At 51.2% G+C, this 17,380-nt stretch overlaps 1 protein-coding gene across 5 annotated transcripts; it reads left to right on the plus strand.

Annotated features, from left to right (window-relative positions):
* The first annotated feature begins 132 nt into the window (after positions 1 to 132).
* On the plus strand, positions 133 to 17,178 carry Coq8b (coenzyme Q8B). 5 transcript variants are annotated; one of them, XM_046440079.2, is made up of 15 exons: positions 133 to 272; positions 2,316 to 2,420; positions 2,658 to 2,777; positions 2,918 to 2,984; positions 4,660 to 4,737; positions 5,574 to 5,696; positions 5,835 to 5,920; positions 6,852 to 6,992; positions 7,077 to 7,158; positions 8,132 to 8,225; positions 11,763 to 11,904; positions 12,014 to 12,121; positions 13,038 to 13,103; positions 15,621 to 15,707; positions 16,358 to 17,178. In XM_046440079.2, exons 2-15 carry the CDS (start codon positions 2,319 to 2,321, stop codon positions 16,658 to 16,660), a joined length of 1,599 nt encoding a protein of 532 aa, XP_046296035.1. In that variant the 5' UTR covers positions 133 to 272; positions 2,316 to 2,318; the 3' UTR covers positions 16,661 to 17,178. The 5 variants fall into 5 exon arrangements, with proteins under 5 accessions (XP_046296035.1, XP_046296033.1, XP_046296031.1 ...); XM_046440077.2 differs by lacking the exon at positions 133 to 272 and adding an exon at positions 719 to 937; XM_046440075.2 differs by lacking the exon at positions 133 to 272 and adding an exon at positions 1,694 to 1,749.
* The last annotated feature ends 202 nt before the right edge of the window (positions 17,179 to 17,380 follow it).

The raw sequence follows: 17,380 nt of genomic DNA on the forward strand, positions 1-17,380 counted from the left end.
TCCGCCCATCTACATCAGAGAAGGTTGTCTCCAAGTGCTGGACGGGAGACTAAGTCAGGTTTGCACCGCTACTGTCTGGTTGTACTCCTGTGGGTCCCTACCTCAGCCCCCGTGACCAACCCAGTCTCTCTATACCAGGTGACCCGTGGACGAATCCGATCGCACGTGCATTCTTCATGCACAAGCAGGACGGACTTTTCAAAAACTTGGGGATTTCACAGACGTGGGTTCGAGACCCGCCTCCGTGACTTAAACGCTCCATTGAATTTTCCGTAAGAAATCTCACGCATAAAAAGCACTTGTTCTGTACCAGGCCCTGACACTATTTCACTGCTTTTCTCTGTCGCTAAAACTAAGCAGGAAGGGATGCTCAGTTGACAAATGAGGAAGCTGAGGCTCAGAGTTCTGCCAGTTTCTAGTCTTTTTTAGCCCCAGAGCTATTTGGTATGACCTCATGTACGTGAAGCATGTGGTGTCAGACTTGGCACTGTCAGCCACAGCCCTGTAGGGTTAGTTGTCATTGGTGTTTTTTACATAGTTTGCCCCCAAAGGTGAACTGCCCCCAGCTCCTGAGTCAGATCCTCACTATTAGAGGGGGACAGGAGGTAGTTTCAATCTTGAAATTGAGTCACCCTGGGGAGGAACAATGGGCATAGACCCAAGGCTCTAGAATGAGTCATCTCTTCACAGACCAATGAAAACTCAGAGGCAGGATCCCACCTGGTACATGATACACGTTGGGGAATTGAGGTCCAGAGCGGGAGCAGGGTTCTTCTGAGGTCACACAGCAGAGGGGATAGAGACAGGGAGGCCTGATTCCCGAAAAAGACGGTTGGATGGGAGAGCTGATTGCTGTGGGAGACACATCGGCATTCCCCCTTCTCCCAGTGGGAGATGCCCCCGCCAGCTGTTTCTATTCCAGACAGTGAGAAGAGGGGTGAGTCAGCCCCCAGCACACGCACCGCGCGCGCGCACACACACACACACACACACACCCGCAGATGGACTGGGAGCTGATTTTCTGGGACACCAAGTTTCCTGACTCAGCACTGGGAATCTTGGCTGAGTGTGTTCTGGGAAATGTCAGGCCTACAGGAAACAGAGGACTCCCACTCGCGCCATCCCGCGGGTGGGTGGGGAGCAGAGAGAGCAGGGTGTGTGAGGGAACAGAGGCTCAGTGTGCAAGTGAGGGGGTTTATGTACACGGCAAAATTGAGGTTGTGAGTCGGAGACATTTGGCGAGCAAGGCAGAGGATTTATAAGCTCACGGAAGGAGGATGGGTGCCAGGATGTGGGTGTTTGTGCAAAGTGGAGGGGCTCTATGTACAGGAAAATGTTTGCTTGGTAGAAATGCCTTTCAAAGGAGAAACGTTGAGCCTGCCAGGAGGAAAAATAAGAAGGGAGGTTGGCAAGATGTTCCAGCAAAGAGGCGTGACGTTTGTAAGGAAAAGTGATGTTTCCAAGAAAGACAGTATAGGGAACTGAAAGGTCCGCCGCTTATAAGGCACTTTTAAGTGGGTGGAAAGGTAAAAGGGCTGGTGCGCGCCCAACAGCGCCCCTGCAATCCCCGTTTGCCCAGCGCCTGGGTCCCGCCCCTAGCCCCGCCTCCTGCGCACAGCGGGATGCGCTTCGTGCCTGTCAGCAATTCACTGTTTCTCCATTGGCTAACTGACCGGAGGGGGCGGGCGTGCAGATGTTCCCGGAAGCAGAGCAGGCCCCATGCGTCTCGGGCCTGGAGCTGAACCGTTGGTGCTTAGCAACTGGGGGAGGTGCCCAGTAACGCGGTGGGGGGACTCGGGAGGAATTGTGGGTGCCTAGCAACAGAGGGTAAGGTGGTGCCAAGCAACGAGGGGCTCAGAAAGGTAGAGAGGTAGCCCTGGAGGATCTGTGGGTGTCTAGCAACGGGGGAGGACCCTAGCAACAGCGGGGGTGGGAAGGCACCAGGGGAGAACTGTGAGTTCCTGCCAACCAGCGGGGGTAACCAAGAGAAACTGTGGGCATCTATTAGCAAAGGAGGAGGTCTTTGGTAGATGGCAGTCTTAGAGAAGGTGGACACGGGAATGTGGGGGACCCTGCAAAGAAGGGCAAAGCCGAGAGGCCAGTCCAAGAACTCTTATATATAATCCATCCTCCTGATCTGAGTTCAAAGCCAGCCTCAGCAACTTACCGAGGCCCTAAGCAATTTAATGAGACCCTGTCTCTAAATAAAATACAAAAAAGGGCTGGGGTGTGACTCAGTGGTTAAGCGCTCCTGGATTCAATCCCTGGTACCAATAATAATAATAATAATAATAATCCCTCCTCTTGTCTCTTAGGCAATGTGGCTAGAGGTGGTTGGTCTACTGCATGGGACCTGTGGACAACTGGGCCGGACTGTTGGTCTGCCTTTTTGGGGCCGGGTGCCTAGGCCCCACTGGTGGGTAAGAGACTGGAGAGATGGTCCCCAGGGGGAGGGGGCCGGAGGAGGGTTCAAGAGGTAAAAGAACAGGGAGGAGGACTGAGGGTGGCTCAGTGGTAGAGTGCTTGCCTAGCATGCATGAAGCCCTAGGTTCGATCCCCAGCACTGCAAAAAAGTAAAAACAAAACAGGGAAGGGACCCAAAGGTCCAGGCAGACCCTATGTCCTCCACTTCTTACCAAAGTCCACATCTCTTGCAGGGACCACGTGGGGGTTCTTGGGCCCAAAAGTTTCATCAGGATGGGCCTGGAAGAGGCCTGCGGGAGGAGGATATTCGCAGAGCACGGGAGGCCCGTCTCAGAAAGACAACCCAGCCCCAGGTACCATTGCCCCTCATCCTGTAACACCCATGAAGGCTGCTGGCTCCCTGATCTTGAGGACATTGTTGGTGACAGGTTGGGTGGACTCCCCCAGCTCTGCGGCCACCTTCTCACCCTCAGACCTTTTCTCCATTTCCCAGCTGAGCAATCGCTCTCAAGAACGCAAGGTACCTGTCTCCCGCATCAGTCGACTGGCGAGCTTTGGGGGTAGGTGTGACTTTTGGGGATCTGGATATGACTTAGATCAGAAGAGGCAACATGAATGAAGAAAGGGAAAGATGAATCAGAAATGAAGAGGACAGAGAGACAGGGAAAGAGTGACAAAGGCCAAGGCCTGCAAGCCAAGAGAAATAGAGGAATGTAAATGATGGTAATATTTATTGAGAACCTTTAATGTATAAGGTCCCCTACACAGTGAACTCCTGTACTGAGTTGATGAGTAATTTATTTCCATTCCATAGATGAGGAAATAGCAGCTAAGAGAGGAGATTGCCTTGACTCTGGGTCATGCTACAGAGTTGTTCAAACCTGCACAAAATAATTTAATGGGTTGCAACTAACATTCTTTAAAAAGAATAAAGCCAGGCGCGGTGGTTCATGCCTTTAGTCCCAGCTAATTGGGAGGCTGAGGTGGGAGGATCGCTTCTCTCTCTTTCTCTCCCTCCCTCTCTCTCCCTCTCTCTCCCTCTCTCTCTCTCTCTCTCTCTCTCTCTCTCTCTCTCTCTCTCTCTCTCTCTCTCACACACACACACACACACACACACACAAGTAAAGGCCAGGTGAGGTTACACACACTGTAATCCCAGCAATTTGGGAATCTGGAGCAGGAGGATCATAATTTTAAGGCTAGCCTCAGCAATTTAGCAAGATCCTATCTTAAAATACAAAATAAAAAGGGCTGGGGGTAGAGCTCAGTGGTAGAGCGTCCCTGTATTCAATTCCTAGTACTGGGAGAAAAAAAAACAACAACTCGCAGTTGAAAACGGCAGTCAAGTGCACTGAGTTTTTGGCACCAGGCTACTGACAGTTCCAAGGGTGACTCTTCTGCGTCCTCACCTTGTCACTTTGGGCAAGTTACTTAACTTCTCTGAGCTTCAATTCCCTTTTCTGTAAAACAGAAGCTTTTCCGTAAAACAGAAGTTTTTCTGTAAAACATTTTTCCAAAGGTGAGAGGATGAAATGATTTAATGCATATGAGGTACGGAAAACAGTATTTGGTGTGTAGCAAGCACTCAGAAAATGCCATCCGCAATGATTTACAGTAATGGTGACAGTTAAAGAGGCACAGAGATTCAAGATGTCATGTAGATAAGGAGATGAAGCAGAGGAAATCAGAGCTGAAGAGAGAACATGAAAGGGAGGAACAGAGAGGAGACCTAGAAAGATGTGGAGGAAGGGGTAGAGATGGAGAAATAACTGCCACAGTAAAGGGGAGACAAACATGAAAGAGGTGTGGGCGATGAAACAGGAGTCGCCATCATTCCAGGGCATTCTTAACCGTAGGTGAACACTAGAATCAGCTGGGGTGCTTAAAAAACTGCAAATTCCCAGGCCGCATCTCAGACCAATTTAATCAGAATCTCAGGGGTAGGTAAATCTGGGCCTCCAATGTACAAAAACCCTGCAGATGACTCTGATGTGCAGTCAGGGCTCCCAGTTGCTAGGAGGGAGGTAGAGACTTGGCAGAGAAGGATAAAAGAAAGGGAGAGCATCACCTAGAAGGCATACCCAAGCAAAGAGAGAGTCAGAACCTCAGTTGGAGACAGAGATACAGAGAGCTCAATAAAGGGTCGGGAGACAAGCATTCAAGAGAGACCTAGAGCAGAGAGGGAGGGGGAGGCCTCAGGCAAGCAGGCACTATGGCTCCTTTCTCCCTGTCCAGGACTGGCCGTGAGCTTGGGGCTAGGAGCACTGGCCGAGGTAGCCAAGAAGTCCCTGCCAGGAGGACATCAGCAGTCAGGTGAGTGAGCCATACTGCCTGGGTTCAGATCCTTGCTAAGTGACCTGGGGCAAGTGGTGCCACCCTGAGCTGAATTTCCTCATCTGAAAATGAGGGTCATGATAATATTCTTCCCTCTTAGGGTCATTGTGCTCAGAACAGGGCTAAAGCCACAGTCAGGACTTTGATAAATAGGAGCACACCATCCAAGAAAAGGCGAGTTCCTAATTTTAAGCAGGAGAGAAAAGCTAAAAAGAGTAGGAGTGCTGACGGGTCTGTGGAACTAGATGTATAGCATTTTTGGGTGAGATGCCTCAACAAGTCAGGGCCCTGAAACAAAAACGAGGGTACATATTCAGTTTAGAACAAGACTGAAGCCAGGTGTGATGGTACACGCCTCTAATCCCAGCAATTTAGGAGGCTGAGGCAGGAGGATTAAAAGTTCCAGGCTAGCCTCCACAATTTAGCAAGCCTCTATCTCAAAATACAGTATAATAAAGGTCTGGGGATGTAGGTCAGTGGTAGAATGCTCTTGGATTCAATTCCCAGTATCACAGAAAACCAAAAGAAAACAATACCAATATAATCAGACAGTGTATTCTCATGTGTCTGGCTTCTTTTGTGAGAGGTGTCTATGAGTGCCTAGGAGGGGAAGCACATTGAGTTTAGGCATGTGCCTTATTAGAAACGTCCCAACTATTTTCCAGAAGCCGAGCCAGCACCCTCCCGTAAGCGTCTTTGTGAGCACTTGGTATCTCCATAATAATAAATTCATATTAGCCGTTCTAATAACCATGTGCTGTGCTTATTGATTATTTTTTTGATTGTAATACTAATGGTTATTCTCTCCTCCCCAGAGGGCGGCTCCAAGCTGGACTCCAGCCCTTTCCTGTCAGAGGCCAACGCTGAACGGATCGTGCAGACCTTGTGTACAGTCCGGGGGGCTGCCCTCAAGGTTGGCCAAATGCTCAGCATCCAGGGTACAGCTTTACTGGCAGCTCCCGACCCTTGACTTGACCTCCACCCCATCCCCACCCACCAACAAGCCCAAATTCAGATACTCACATGGACCCCTCCTCCTCTCTCCTCACTGTCCCCTGGTCCTGCTGTCTCCCAAGACAACAGCTTCATCAGCCCTCAGCTGCAGCGCATTTTTGAGCGGGTCCGCCAGAGTGCTGACTTCATGCCCCGCTGGCAGATGCTGGTGAGTGCCTGTGGGAGGGGCTGGCAAGGGGGCTCGATGCTCAGCACACACCTGACCCTCCCTTAATTGCTCTACTCCCTGTCCCTTGGCCTCAGTCTCCCCATATGTAAAATGGGTGTCACCAAAGTACACACCTCATACACACACCATTGTGATTAGGTGAGAGGATGCAGAGCACTTTATTCAGTCCCAGGCGGGACTCAGCCCTGTCAAGGCAGCAAAGCACAATAGTTAGGGTTCAGAGCCCATCTCTGCCAGTCAGACATGTGCTTTGATCTCTCTGTGCCTCAGTTTACCTTATCTGGGAGATAACAATAGGGATAGGCACACCTGTGTCATGGGGTTACATAAATTAGTATGTAATTTGTATACTAGAGCACTTAGAACTACCCCGTCACACCCTGAGTGGTAGACAAGTTTTAGCTGTGATTACTACTTTTTTTTTGTAATGAAATATCTGTAGCTAGGCTGGCCCAGTCTATTGTGCCACCTGACACTGAGTCAGTGCCCAGGGAACGAGCTGTTCTGTGGACTCCAGAGTCTAGCTGTTGCCAGTCTTCAGTCTCTGTTCTGGTCACTATTGTGCCATCCTTGGTAGCTATTGCCTCTCTGAATAGGACTTGGCCCACAGGATGCTCTTCTTTATCATGTTAATATTCAGGTAATAATATATAGTTAGGAGTATAATAAACGATTATTATCAATCTTAACTAAAATCAAAGCGATTCCAAAAACTACCTGCACAGCTTAGGAAGTGTGGGCTCAGGAGAGCAGCTGGGCTGGCTTCTCTCTGGGCTTCAGTTTCTACACCTGCACAGAGGGGTAGCAGCCAAGAGCTTCCCCAAGGTTGTGAATACACCAGGCCCTCAGCGTGGGGAGTGATCTCAGCCACCCAGAAATGTGAAATGATTGTTTTGACCACTCCCCACAGAGAGTTCTCGAAGAGGAGCTGGGCAAGGATTGGCAGGCCAAGGTGGCCTCCCTGGAGGAGGTACCCTTTGCTGCTGCCTCAATCGGGCAGGTGCACCGGGGTTTGCTGAGGGATGGGACAGAGGTGGCTGTGAAGATCCAGGTGAGTGGGGAGGCTGGGCAGGGTGGGGCGGTCACCCTGCTGTCCCAGAGCAGTGACTGCCAATCCCCTTTCCTCCCCTCGCAGTACCCAGGCGTTGCCCAGAGCATCCAGAGTGATGTGCAGAACCTGCTGGCTGTGCTCAAGATGAGCACGGCCCTGCCAGAGGGTGAGGCGCCCACTCTGTCCCTGACCAAGGGAGAGATGCCCGAAGAGAGAAAGCGGGGCTGGCCAGAGGGCAAGCACGGGGAGGGTGGGGGTGTGGTGTGCACACTAGTGTGTAAGCAACAGGAAGGAGGATGCTGAGCAGGGAGAGTCCAGAGAGCAGAGTATGTGGCACAGCCACGAAGAAACGAAGCCCGGACCAAAATCCCAGAAATACACACACAGGGTGATCAGTGTGGGGACACCAGCTGTAGGCACAGAAAAGCCGCAGAAGCAGAAAGGTAAAGCGAGTGGGACAGCTTGTTGTTGGAGCACATGAGACGGTGCCTGCAGAAGACGGAGCAGGAGGCTCGTGTGAGAGAGGGAGTGCAGGAGGCAGGTCTAGAAGGGAGAGGCAAGGAGAAATGTGGGAGTGTGAGCACAGTGCACTGCGGGACCGTGGAGGAGCTGCCGTGGAGTTGGGGTGTGCATGGGTACATTTTGTACCCAGGGGAGACCACAAGTGGTGTGGTGGCGCATGCCACTCTGGAGGCTGAGACAGGAGGATTGCAAGTTTGAGGCCAACCTGTGCAACTTAGTGAGACCCAGTCTCAAAATAAAAAGGACTGGGGATGTAGCGCAGAGGTAAGTGCCCCTGGGTTCAATCTGCAAAAAAAGGATATGACTTAATGATAGAGCATTTGCCAGGAACAAGGCCTTGGGTATTTTCTGCAGAGCACGTGCGCGCGCGCACACACAAACACACACATGTGTGCACGCACACACACACACAGAGACCACAATTGTGGGAAAGATAGGAAAAAGTGCCCAGAAAGTGATGTAGGTGAAAGATCTGGATTGAAGGTGTGAGGGACACAGAGAGGGACAGAGGGAGGGTGGCATAACTGGCCAGGGAAGGCACCTGTTCCTGGGAGCCCCAGGGCTCAGGCAGGGGATGCAGGCTGTGGCCTTTCCTGACTGACATGGCTGCCTCTCAGGCCTGTTTGCGGAGCAGAGCTTACAGGCCCTGCAGCAGGAGCTGACGTGGGAGTGTGACTACCGTCGGGAGGCGGCTTGTGCCCAGAACTTCAGGTGAGCTGACTCCTCTGAAGGCCCGGAGGCCCCTTCCCTCCATCCTTTTTCCTTCCTTTATTCCTGCCCAACATGAGCCAGAAATGGATGTCCCCCCAGCCTCTGGCAGCTGGAGCCCTGGGGTTTGACCAGCAAACTCTTTCTTTTTCTTCTATTGCTCCTTCACGTGTTCCCTTGTGTCCTCTGTGAGAGTGAACAGATCACTTCTTGCTGAGTGTCAGGATGTGGATCCACTGTGGTCTGACATAGGTACTTAACATACCCACTAGACTACCAAAGTTTTCTTGTTTGTTTTTGGTACTGGAGAATAAACCTAGGGGTGCTTTACCAGTGAGCCATGTCCCCTGCCACCCCCTCTTTTAATTTTGAGATAAGTTGCTAAATTGCTGAGGGCCTCGCTACATTGCTAAGGTAGGCCTCGAACTTGTGATTCTCTTGCCTCAGCCTCCTGGGTCACTGAGATTGCAGGTGTGTGCCATGGCGTCTTGCCAGACTGACCAAAATTGAACCATTTGGCAGCATCAACATTGGAGAGGATTGGACTTCAGAGCCTCCCTTACCCACTGTGGGCAGGAGGAGATATTGATACAAGCATTTGTTTTCATTTTTGGACAAGGGATTGAACCCAGGGCATTTTACCCCAGAGCCCTTACTACATCCCCAGTCCTTTTTGTTTGTGTGGTGCTGGGGATTGAACCCAGGGCCTTGTGAATGTAAGGTGAGCACTCTACCAACTGAGCTCTATCACTAGCCCAATCCCCAGCCCTTTTTATTTTGTATTTTGAGACAGAGCATTGTTAAGTTGCTAAGTCTGACCTCAAGTTTGCAGTCCTCCTATCTCAGCCTCCCAGATCACTGAGATAGAGATGTGCACCCTGCTTGAAACAGCCATTTTGGAGAACACTTTGGCACCATCCAATAAACCTTTGTATTCACACCTTCAACCTAGCTATTGCTTCTTCTGGAATACTATAGGGATACTCATGCCATTATACACTATCAGACTTTTCTAGAACGCTTAGAGCAGCATAGTTTCTAAATTCCCCACTATCAGACTTTTCTAGAACACTTAGAGCAACATAGTTTCTAAGATTCCCAAACTGGAAACAATCCAAATATTGAATCTATTCAGCAGGGCAGATAAACAAATTATGATGTATTCATCAGTGGCATAGATAACAGTGAACATGAACAAACTACAGTTATATAGGACAGTGTGGCTATATCTTGGAAGTTTGGTGATGTGCAACAATTAATGATACCCCCCCCACACACACAGTGGGGCTCACACATTTACTGAAGGTCTACAATGTACCAAGCTTAGTAGGCAGGAGTCAGCAGAAGGCAGTGTTTTGGGACATGTGCCCCAGACTCAAACAGGAATGGGATCCAGTCTTGGCTAAGCCCTTACCAGACTGGGCTGCTTCTATACAGGACCTCAGAAAAGTGTCCTCACTGGATGGTAATAATAAAAGGGATTTGTCCTAGCCAGGTGCGGAGGCACACACCTGTAATTCCAGCGACTCAGGATGCTGAGGCAGAAGGATCACAAGTTCAAGGCCAGCCTTAGCAACTTAGCAAGACCCTAAACAAATAAAAATAAAAAGGGCTGGGGATGTGGCACAGAGGTAAAGTCCCTCTGGGTTCAATCCCCAGGACCAAAAAAAAAAAAAAAAAAAAATGGACTTGTGCTGATTAAGTGCTCAGCACAAGGCCTGGCTCTTCAGAAGTAGTTCAAATATCAGAAATCTTACAAACAAGGACAAACATATCAACTTGAAGATGGGCATGCAAAGCAGGAGGAGGAGGCGGAGCACACCCCTGTGGGATCTGAGAATACCCTTCTCCCACAGGATTCCCCAGGGCTCTTAGGGGAAAAATCCACCTCATTCCCCTGGCCTCTGCCCATCTGCCTGTCCTTCCTCACTCTCCACCAAACCACGTGTCCTCAATGAGAGGCTTCACTCATATTTGCCTCCCAACTCTTAATTTGACACACTTTTCTAAATCTATAGTTGTCTTTTAGGGTGCGAGCTCTGGTTGGGCAGGCCAGCGCTGGCTCAGTCACTGATCTGTCCCCCAGCACTGGGCAGCACAAAAGCAGAGAAGGATTCCTTCCCTTTATTTACCAATGTTCAGAGTGCAACCCCACCTCACATCCACAGGGGACATATTCCAAGACCCCCAGTGGATGCCTGAAACTGGATAGTCCCAAACCCTACATCAGCTGTGCACACCTATGATAAAGTCTAGCTTAGGCGCAGCACTTTCTGAAGCAACATGGAACCATTAGTCAAAACACTTCTATTCAAATCTTCCACCCACAAATTTATGCCTTTTCCATCTTAACTAACTACTTATCATGCACTGTGGCCACAACTTTTACAGTTTGAGGTGTTACAGCAAAACTAACATGAATCTCTTTTTTCTTCACAGTTTCACAGATTTGATCTTACCATAGATCTTAGCAATTTCAACCTACAATTTTTTTTTCTTTCCTTATTAAGTCAAGAACTTTCTGCTTTTGGCTCAGAGAAAAGCACTTTATACTTCTCTTTGGCATATCTGAAATACCATTATCACTCCTGCTTTGGGGCCATTGTTAAGTGTTACTTGAACATAAGCATTGCGATACCATGAAAATCAATCTGATAACTGAGATGGTTACTAAGTGACTAACGGGCGGGTAGTATATACAGTGTGTATATCCTAGACAAGATGATGATTCATGTCCCAGGCAGGATGGAGTGAGATTTTATCACACTAATCAGAATGGTATGCAGTTTGAAACTTGTGAATTGTTTACTTATGGAATTTTTCATTCAGACCATAGTTGACTACAAGTAACTGAAACCTTGGGAAATTAAACCACAAATTAAGGAGGGACTCCTGCCAGTCGCGGTGGTGCACACCTGTAATCCCAGCAACTCTGGAGGCTGAGACCTGAGGATTGCAAGTTCCAGGCCAGCCTGGGCAACGTAACGAGACTTTGTATCAAAATTGAAAAAAAGGACTGGGATATGGCTCAGTAGAAGATTGTCCCTGGGTTCAATCCCCCAGAACCACCAAAAAACATTAGGGGGCACTCCTGTGGTTACTCTTAAGGAGTGACCTATGAGTATCACTAAAGATGCTCAGTGGTCTTAGAAGATAGATATTCAGTGACGATAGATATTCAGTGACGATCTTGGGGATGAATTAATAAAATGATTTTTAAATGGTAGTGCATAAGCTAAATACACTGAGTTTATCCTGGGACAACCAGAAGTCAGAGAAGGGTTTCCAGTAGGGAAGTGGTAGATGATCTCCAGCAATACCTGGTTAAAGGACAAGCTATTAGGCTACAGAGGTATTTGCTAAATGTCAGTCTGTTCAGGTATTGGCTGTTACCCAGGGCAGACCAAGGCCAGAGTAGCCCAGGAGAGAAGGAAAAGCTTAGAGAAGAGCTTCATGAAGGACATCTCGGAGGCCTGCTCAAACCAGGCCTCGGGGTTCTAAGCAAAAAAAAATTCATTCCTTCCCTTCCTCCTGCCATAGGCAGCTGTTGGCAGATGACCCCTTCTTCCGAGTGCCAGCTGTGGTTAAGGAGCTGTGCACGAGGCGGGTGCTGGGCATGGAGCTGGCCGGAGGTGTCCCTCTGGATCAGTGCCAGGGACTGAGTCAGGATGTCCGGAACCAGGTAATTGCCTTGTGGGGCAGTAGGGAGGGCCAGGCCCTCGCTCCCTCTTCAGGCCAGGGAGGACTTTGCACAGGGTCACATCCCTTGAGGTGTCTTCTCCCTACCCCAGATCTGCTTCCAGCTCCTGAGGCTGTGTCTGCGGGAGCTGTTTGAGTTCAGATTCATGCAGACGGACCCCAACTGGGCCAACTTCCTGTATGATGCCTCCAGCCACCAGGTTGGTTCCTTCTGGTGAGAGTGGGGGTACATTAGCTGCCATAACAAATATTCCCTGATATTTATTTCAGCCAGTGAACACACTCGTAGTTCATTGCTCATGCAGCAGGCTGGGATGGTCCTTCTGAGTGCAGTGATTCAGGCCACGCTTCTCCCCTTTTGTGGCCGTGCCTTCTGCTGGGCCTTGCCATGTTCTGCTTCCAGTGGAAGGAGGGGGTTGAGAGTCTAACCTCCTGCCTGCTTGCCTTGGCCAAGTGACATGGCATTTCCTCTGCCATTCCATTGGTGATGGCCTAGAGGAATTAGTGCCACAATGGGGAAGCAGAGTGACCACTAGGACAGAGTGGTCAGGGCTGGAAAGACGGGGACTAGGGAGGGAGATGTGGGACTCTAGGGATATGCCTGACCCAGCAAGGGGTAAGGCAAGGTTTCATGAAGGAAGTGCCATTAATTCTGAGACCAGAGAGAGAAGAAGACAGCCATGCAGGGAGCAGGAGGGTATAAAAAGGCTTAAAGGCGAGAGTTTAGACCTGCAGATTTTTTCTGTTTGTGGACACATCTTTGCTTTCACTAGAAGTTGCCCAGTTGACTCTCCAAAGTGGTCTGTCCCCAGAGGGATCTTTTCCAAATACAAATCTAGCCACAGTTTCTCTTCCTCAGGCCCCAGGGCCCTCCAGTTCAAGACTTAGCCCTTTACTGAACATCCTATGGACCAAAAAAATAAAAGGCAGATCTTTTCAGCTACCACGCAGAGGTGGCTTGGAAGTATGGAGTCCAGAGGCAAAGAGCCCTGGAGGCAGCTGGGCAGGGACTCTAGCAGGAGCCAGGAGGTCTGCGGGAGGGAGAGATGGGTCCTACCTGCCCCCATGGGGGTGTTGGTGGGCTCCAGTGTTCCTCTTACCACTCTTCATTCCCAGGTGACCTTGTTGGACTTTGGTGCAAGCCGAGAATTTGGGACAAAGTTCACAGATCATTATATTGAGGTGAGGAGTTGCCCTGACCCTGGGGCCTCTGAAGGTTCAAGGTTCAACCCAGCCACTGAGGCAAAGGGGTAAGAAGGAGAAATAGAGGGTCTAGAATGAAGAAATAATGATACTATTAAGAGCAGCTAATAAGTACCAAGCCCATAATTTTACATCAGGCACTATTTTAAGGATTTTACGTAGTAGACTGATTAGAAACCATACAGCAATTCTATGATCAAGACCATTTTTAGCCCCATTAGAGAGCTGGCTGAAGATACCAACAGACCTGGGAGTCACACTCAGATGGTCTGGGTTCAGAGCCCATGTTCCCAACCTCTACCTAGCCCCCCTTAGGAGAAGGGTCCATGATGGCCATCTGGTCCACACCCTTAGTGCCCAGCCTGCAGTCCCAGAACTCCCTGGTAGCCTATGCCCCACATCTGTGTTGCCTATCTCTTGCTGATGGTCAGTTTGTCTCAGAGGCCACACAGAACACCGTCTCATTAATTAGTTGAGTTGAACATTCAGCCTGGGTCTTGGAATCATCTAACCATCAATTCAAACATTCTCTGGCACCTTCTCTATGCTCAGGGATGATACTAGACACAACAGCCATCCAGGTCCAACTTAGGTCCCCATCTTCATAGAGTTTACTGTTCACTGACCAGACAGTGAGGACCCAAAGGGATCAGGGCTGAGCTGGAGGAAGTGCAGAGAACTGTGGGTGCCCCAGAGGGGGAGTCTGACCTGCTATGGGGGAATCAGGGAAGGCTTCCTGGAGGAGGAGACTTTGGAATTGGAGACCTGGGGGATGAGGACAGCCAATCAGGAAGAGGCTGGGTATTCCAGATATACATGTGCACAGTCAAGAGGCAGCAAAGCATAGCTCCACTGAGACAGTGCTTCTGGACATCAATGTGCAGGTAGCGATCCAGTTAAACCCTGGTGGTCCTGTGAAATGCAGCTTGTGGTCTGGATTTAGATGTAAGATGCTGCATCTCCCACAAGCTTCCAGATGGTGTCAATGTTGCCTGTACAGGGACTTCATTTTGCGTGGCAGGCCCTAGAGGACCAAAGGGAACTCAGGTCTGAGTTGGTTGGGGGTGGGGGTGTGGAGGCAAATTACTCCAGGTCTCAAGCCAGTTTTGCAGCTTATACTTTAGGCCTGTGCCCTGAGAAGCTGGGAGAGACTCTGAGCAGGAGGGCCACAGTCAGAATCGGAGAACTCCCACTAACAAGGGGTCTCTAAGAAGTGCTGTGAGCCCAGGAGGGTGGGAAGAGGGGCAGAGGAGCCACTGGGAGGGCTGCCTAATGGACAGTCCATGGGAGCTGACCAGCTGGAAGTCAGGAGAGGGAGGTGACTGTGACCAGCCCATGGCACTGCCTAGGGAACTCCTGAGGCCACCCTTGAGCTGGTAACACTCCCCCACCAGGCCTCTTGGGGCCCTCTCTGCCGGGCACTTGAGGCCCTAAGCCAAGGCCTCTCTGTGTAGTTGGAATATCCCGCTTCCCACCAACACCTGCCGCTGCCCCCCAGGCCTACTTAGCCTTTTCCAGTTTACAAAAGCCCTGTCACATGGGCCCCTGAAGACCAGGACCTGACAGATGGTCAGACAGGCATGGGCAAGGGGAGCTGAGACAGACTAGAACAGCCAGATGAATCCCATGTTCCTCCTCCCTGCAAGAAAGCAACCCAGCAGGGGAGGGCTGAACCCAGGGTCCATCTTCTATACAGCAGGGACCCTCGCAGCCAGCTCCTAACAAGAAGACTAGCTCAGGATCGGTATGATGCGTCCTCTGTGCAGGCACAGTGCTGAGCCGAGCACTGCACAGGGAGAACAGTCCTTGACCTCACAACAACCCCATGAGGAAGAAACTCCCCATCCCCATCTCAGGTGAGGAAGCAGAGGCCTAAGGGCAAAGTGGCCTCCAGCAGGTGACCCATAGGGAGAGCTGGAAGTGAGCCCAGGCAGGCTGGTCCTGGTGGGGCTGGGGGATTCTTGGCCTCCCTGTGTGAGCACATGGCCAGACAGGGCCTTAGCTCCACACACTCATTTGCTAAAGCAAGGTTCACCAAGGCAGCCTGAATACCAGGCCCAATACCCAGTGCAGCTACACCCAGCTGGGATCCCTGTGCCCACTGGGCTTAAAATCTAGTGCAAGAGATGTAGAGATGGCCTCCTGGCAACCTTGGACACAGTTTGGGATCACAGTCACATCCTCATCCAGTTGTATTTGGACCCATGACACTCTCCCCTGTGCCATTTCATTATGGTGGCCTCCAGGCAGCTCTGCACTCCCAGCCAGATGCGCAGAACCCCTAATCAACTACCTGCCAGGCTCTAGAACAGTCTTGAAGGAGACACCGCAGGGCAGAGTGCGGAGGGAGAAGCTTTCAGGTGAGAGGGAAGGCCCAGGAAGGTGAGAAAAGAGGTAGACCTTGGTTGGCCAGGCTGAACCAGGTGGTACCTTTTCTCTAGAACTCCCTTAATCCCCCATTGGCCTCTGTTCCCTGCCCCACCCCCATCTTTCCAGGTGGTGAAGGCTGCTGCAGAGGGAAACCGAGACCAGGTCCTGCAGAAATCCCAGGACCTCAAATTCCTCACAGGATTCGAAACCAAGGTTGGGAGACATGGGAGTTACAGGGGGTTGGTGTCTGTTGGGGAACAAGTAATGGGGATCAGCCTGTCCCTACTGAGGAACTGGGGATGGTGGGGAGAGGAGGGGGTCTATCTTTCCTGGGGAAAATGGAGATTATATGTCTAGGGGACTGGACAACTTTAGGGGATGCCTATTGATATGGGGCGGGGGTCTGGGGAAGAGTGGAGGATGCAGCTGCCTGACTACTCGGGAACCCCTGGAAAACAGGTACCACCTATCTGTCCTGGGGTTACTGCTAATGCGTAATACAGGGCAGGAAATGGAGGGCTGCTTATTTAGGAGGCTCTGAGAAGAGGCCAGGACTGTTTGTTTAGAGTAAAGGGGGGGGGGGCTGGGGTTATGGCTCAGTGGTAGAGTGCTTGCCTAGCAGATGTGAGACACTGGGTTCAATTCTCAGCACCACATATAAATAAATAAATAATGGTCAAGTAGAGTGAAAGTGGGCTGCTGCCTACTGGGGCTCTGGAAGGGGTGGAAGCTGCTTATTACTTTTGGGGGAGTTGGGGGCTTGTTTATACCTGAGACTGCAGGGAGTTGAGGTAGTCTCTTCTGGGATAAGTGAGCAGAAGACACTGTATCCATTTGGGTGCATCTGCTGTCCCCACCCCTAGGCATTCTCCGACGCCCATGTGGAGGCAGTGATGATCCTCGGGGAGCCCTTTGCTGCCCCTGGTCCTTATGATTTCGGGGCTGGGGACACTGCCCGCCGTATACAGGGTCTCATACCCGTCCTGCTGCAGCACCGGCTGCGCCCACCACCCGAAGAGACCTACGCCCTGCATCGCAAACTGGCAGGGGCCTTTCTGGCCTGTGCCCGTCTCCACGCCCACATTGCCTGCCGGGACCTCTTCCAGGACACCTACCACCGATACTGGGCCAGTCGCCAGGCACAGCCACTGCCAGCAGCCTCCTGACCAGAGGGGCCCTCCTTGCAGACCCTATGACAACCTCCATCTGGGGTTCCAGCTCCACAGCAGGCCATCCCTTTCCCCTTTATCCACCCCTTTTCCCTCTGTCCAGGACTGGGGAGCTCCCCCTGAGCTTCTAACCTTGCCTGGCTCCCCTTGTTGGCTCAGGAACTCCAGGACCCTGGGGCTAGGGAACTCCCAACTTCATAGCTCTTCCCAGGTCTGAACTGAGCACCCAGGAACTCTAGGCCAGGGAACCCTTTAACTGATTTCAGCCCACATCTGAGGGAGCCCGTGGCTCCTGCATGCCTTTCATGGAAACCAGACTCATTTAGAAGGGGTGCTCCTCATCTCCACTTGGGCCTCCCAAGATCCAGTGGTGGAGAGATGGTTGAGCTCTCCTCACCTTTGCCTCCCTCACGCCTCCACCAGCTGCCTTCTCTCTATCCCAGAGTGTGTATTGGAGGGTGGGAGTGGGGGGGGCGGGTGAAACTTCCCTCCAAATAAAAGCAGCCCTCCCCTTTCCCCAGCTCTTTTCTCTGCGTTGAAGGGGAGGCGCTCACAGGCGGCCTCCAGGTGCAGATGGTCACCCCCCCAAAACCCCTTGTCTGAAAGCCCCAGCCCTGCCTAGGCCATCTGTTGCTGGGAACCTCCTTCTCCCCCCTACCCCCACACGTGCTGACCACCTGCTCAAGGGCTGTGGCAGCTGAGAAGCGCCCCTCCCAA

This window comes from Marmota monax, unplaced genomic scaffold, assembly GCF_021218885.2.
Source record: "Marmota monax isolate L192 unplaced genomic scaffold, Marmota_monax_Labrador192_F-V1.1 WCK01_AAM20220418_F8-fsc00228, whole genome shotgun sequence".
Taxonomy (NCBI): Eukaryota; Metazoa; Chordata; class Mammalia; order Rodentia; family Sciuridae; genus Marmota; species Marmota monax.

Coding starts and splice junctions, on each gene's coding strand:
- Coq8b (XM_046440075.2), top strand. CDS start 1,720: ATGCGTCTCGGGCCTGGAGCTGAACCGTTG. Junction 2,778..2,917: donor GAAAGACAACCCAGCCCCAG/GTACCATTGCCC, acceptor TCCATTTCCCAG/CTGAGCAATCGCTCTCAAGA. Junction 8,226..11,762: donor GCTTGTGCCCAGAACTTCAG/GTGAGCTGACTC, acceptor CTCCTGCCATAG/GCAGCTGTTGGCAGATGACC.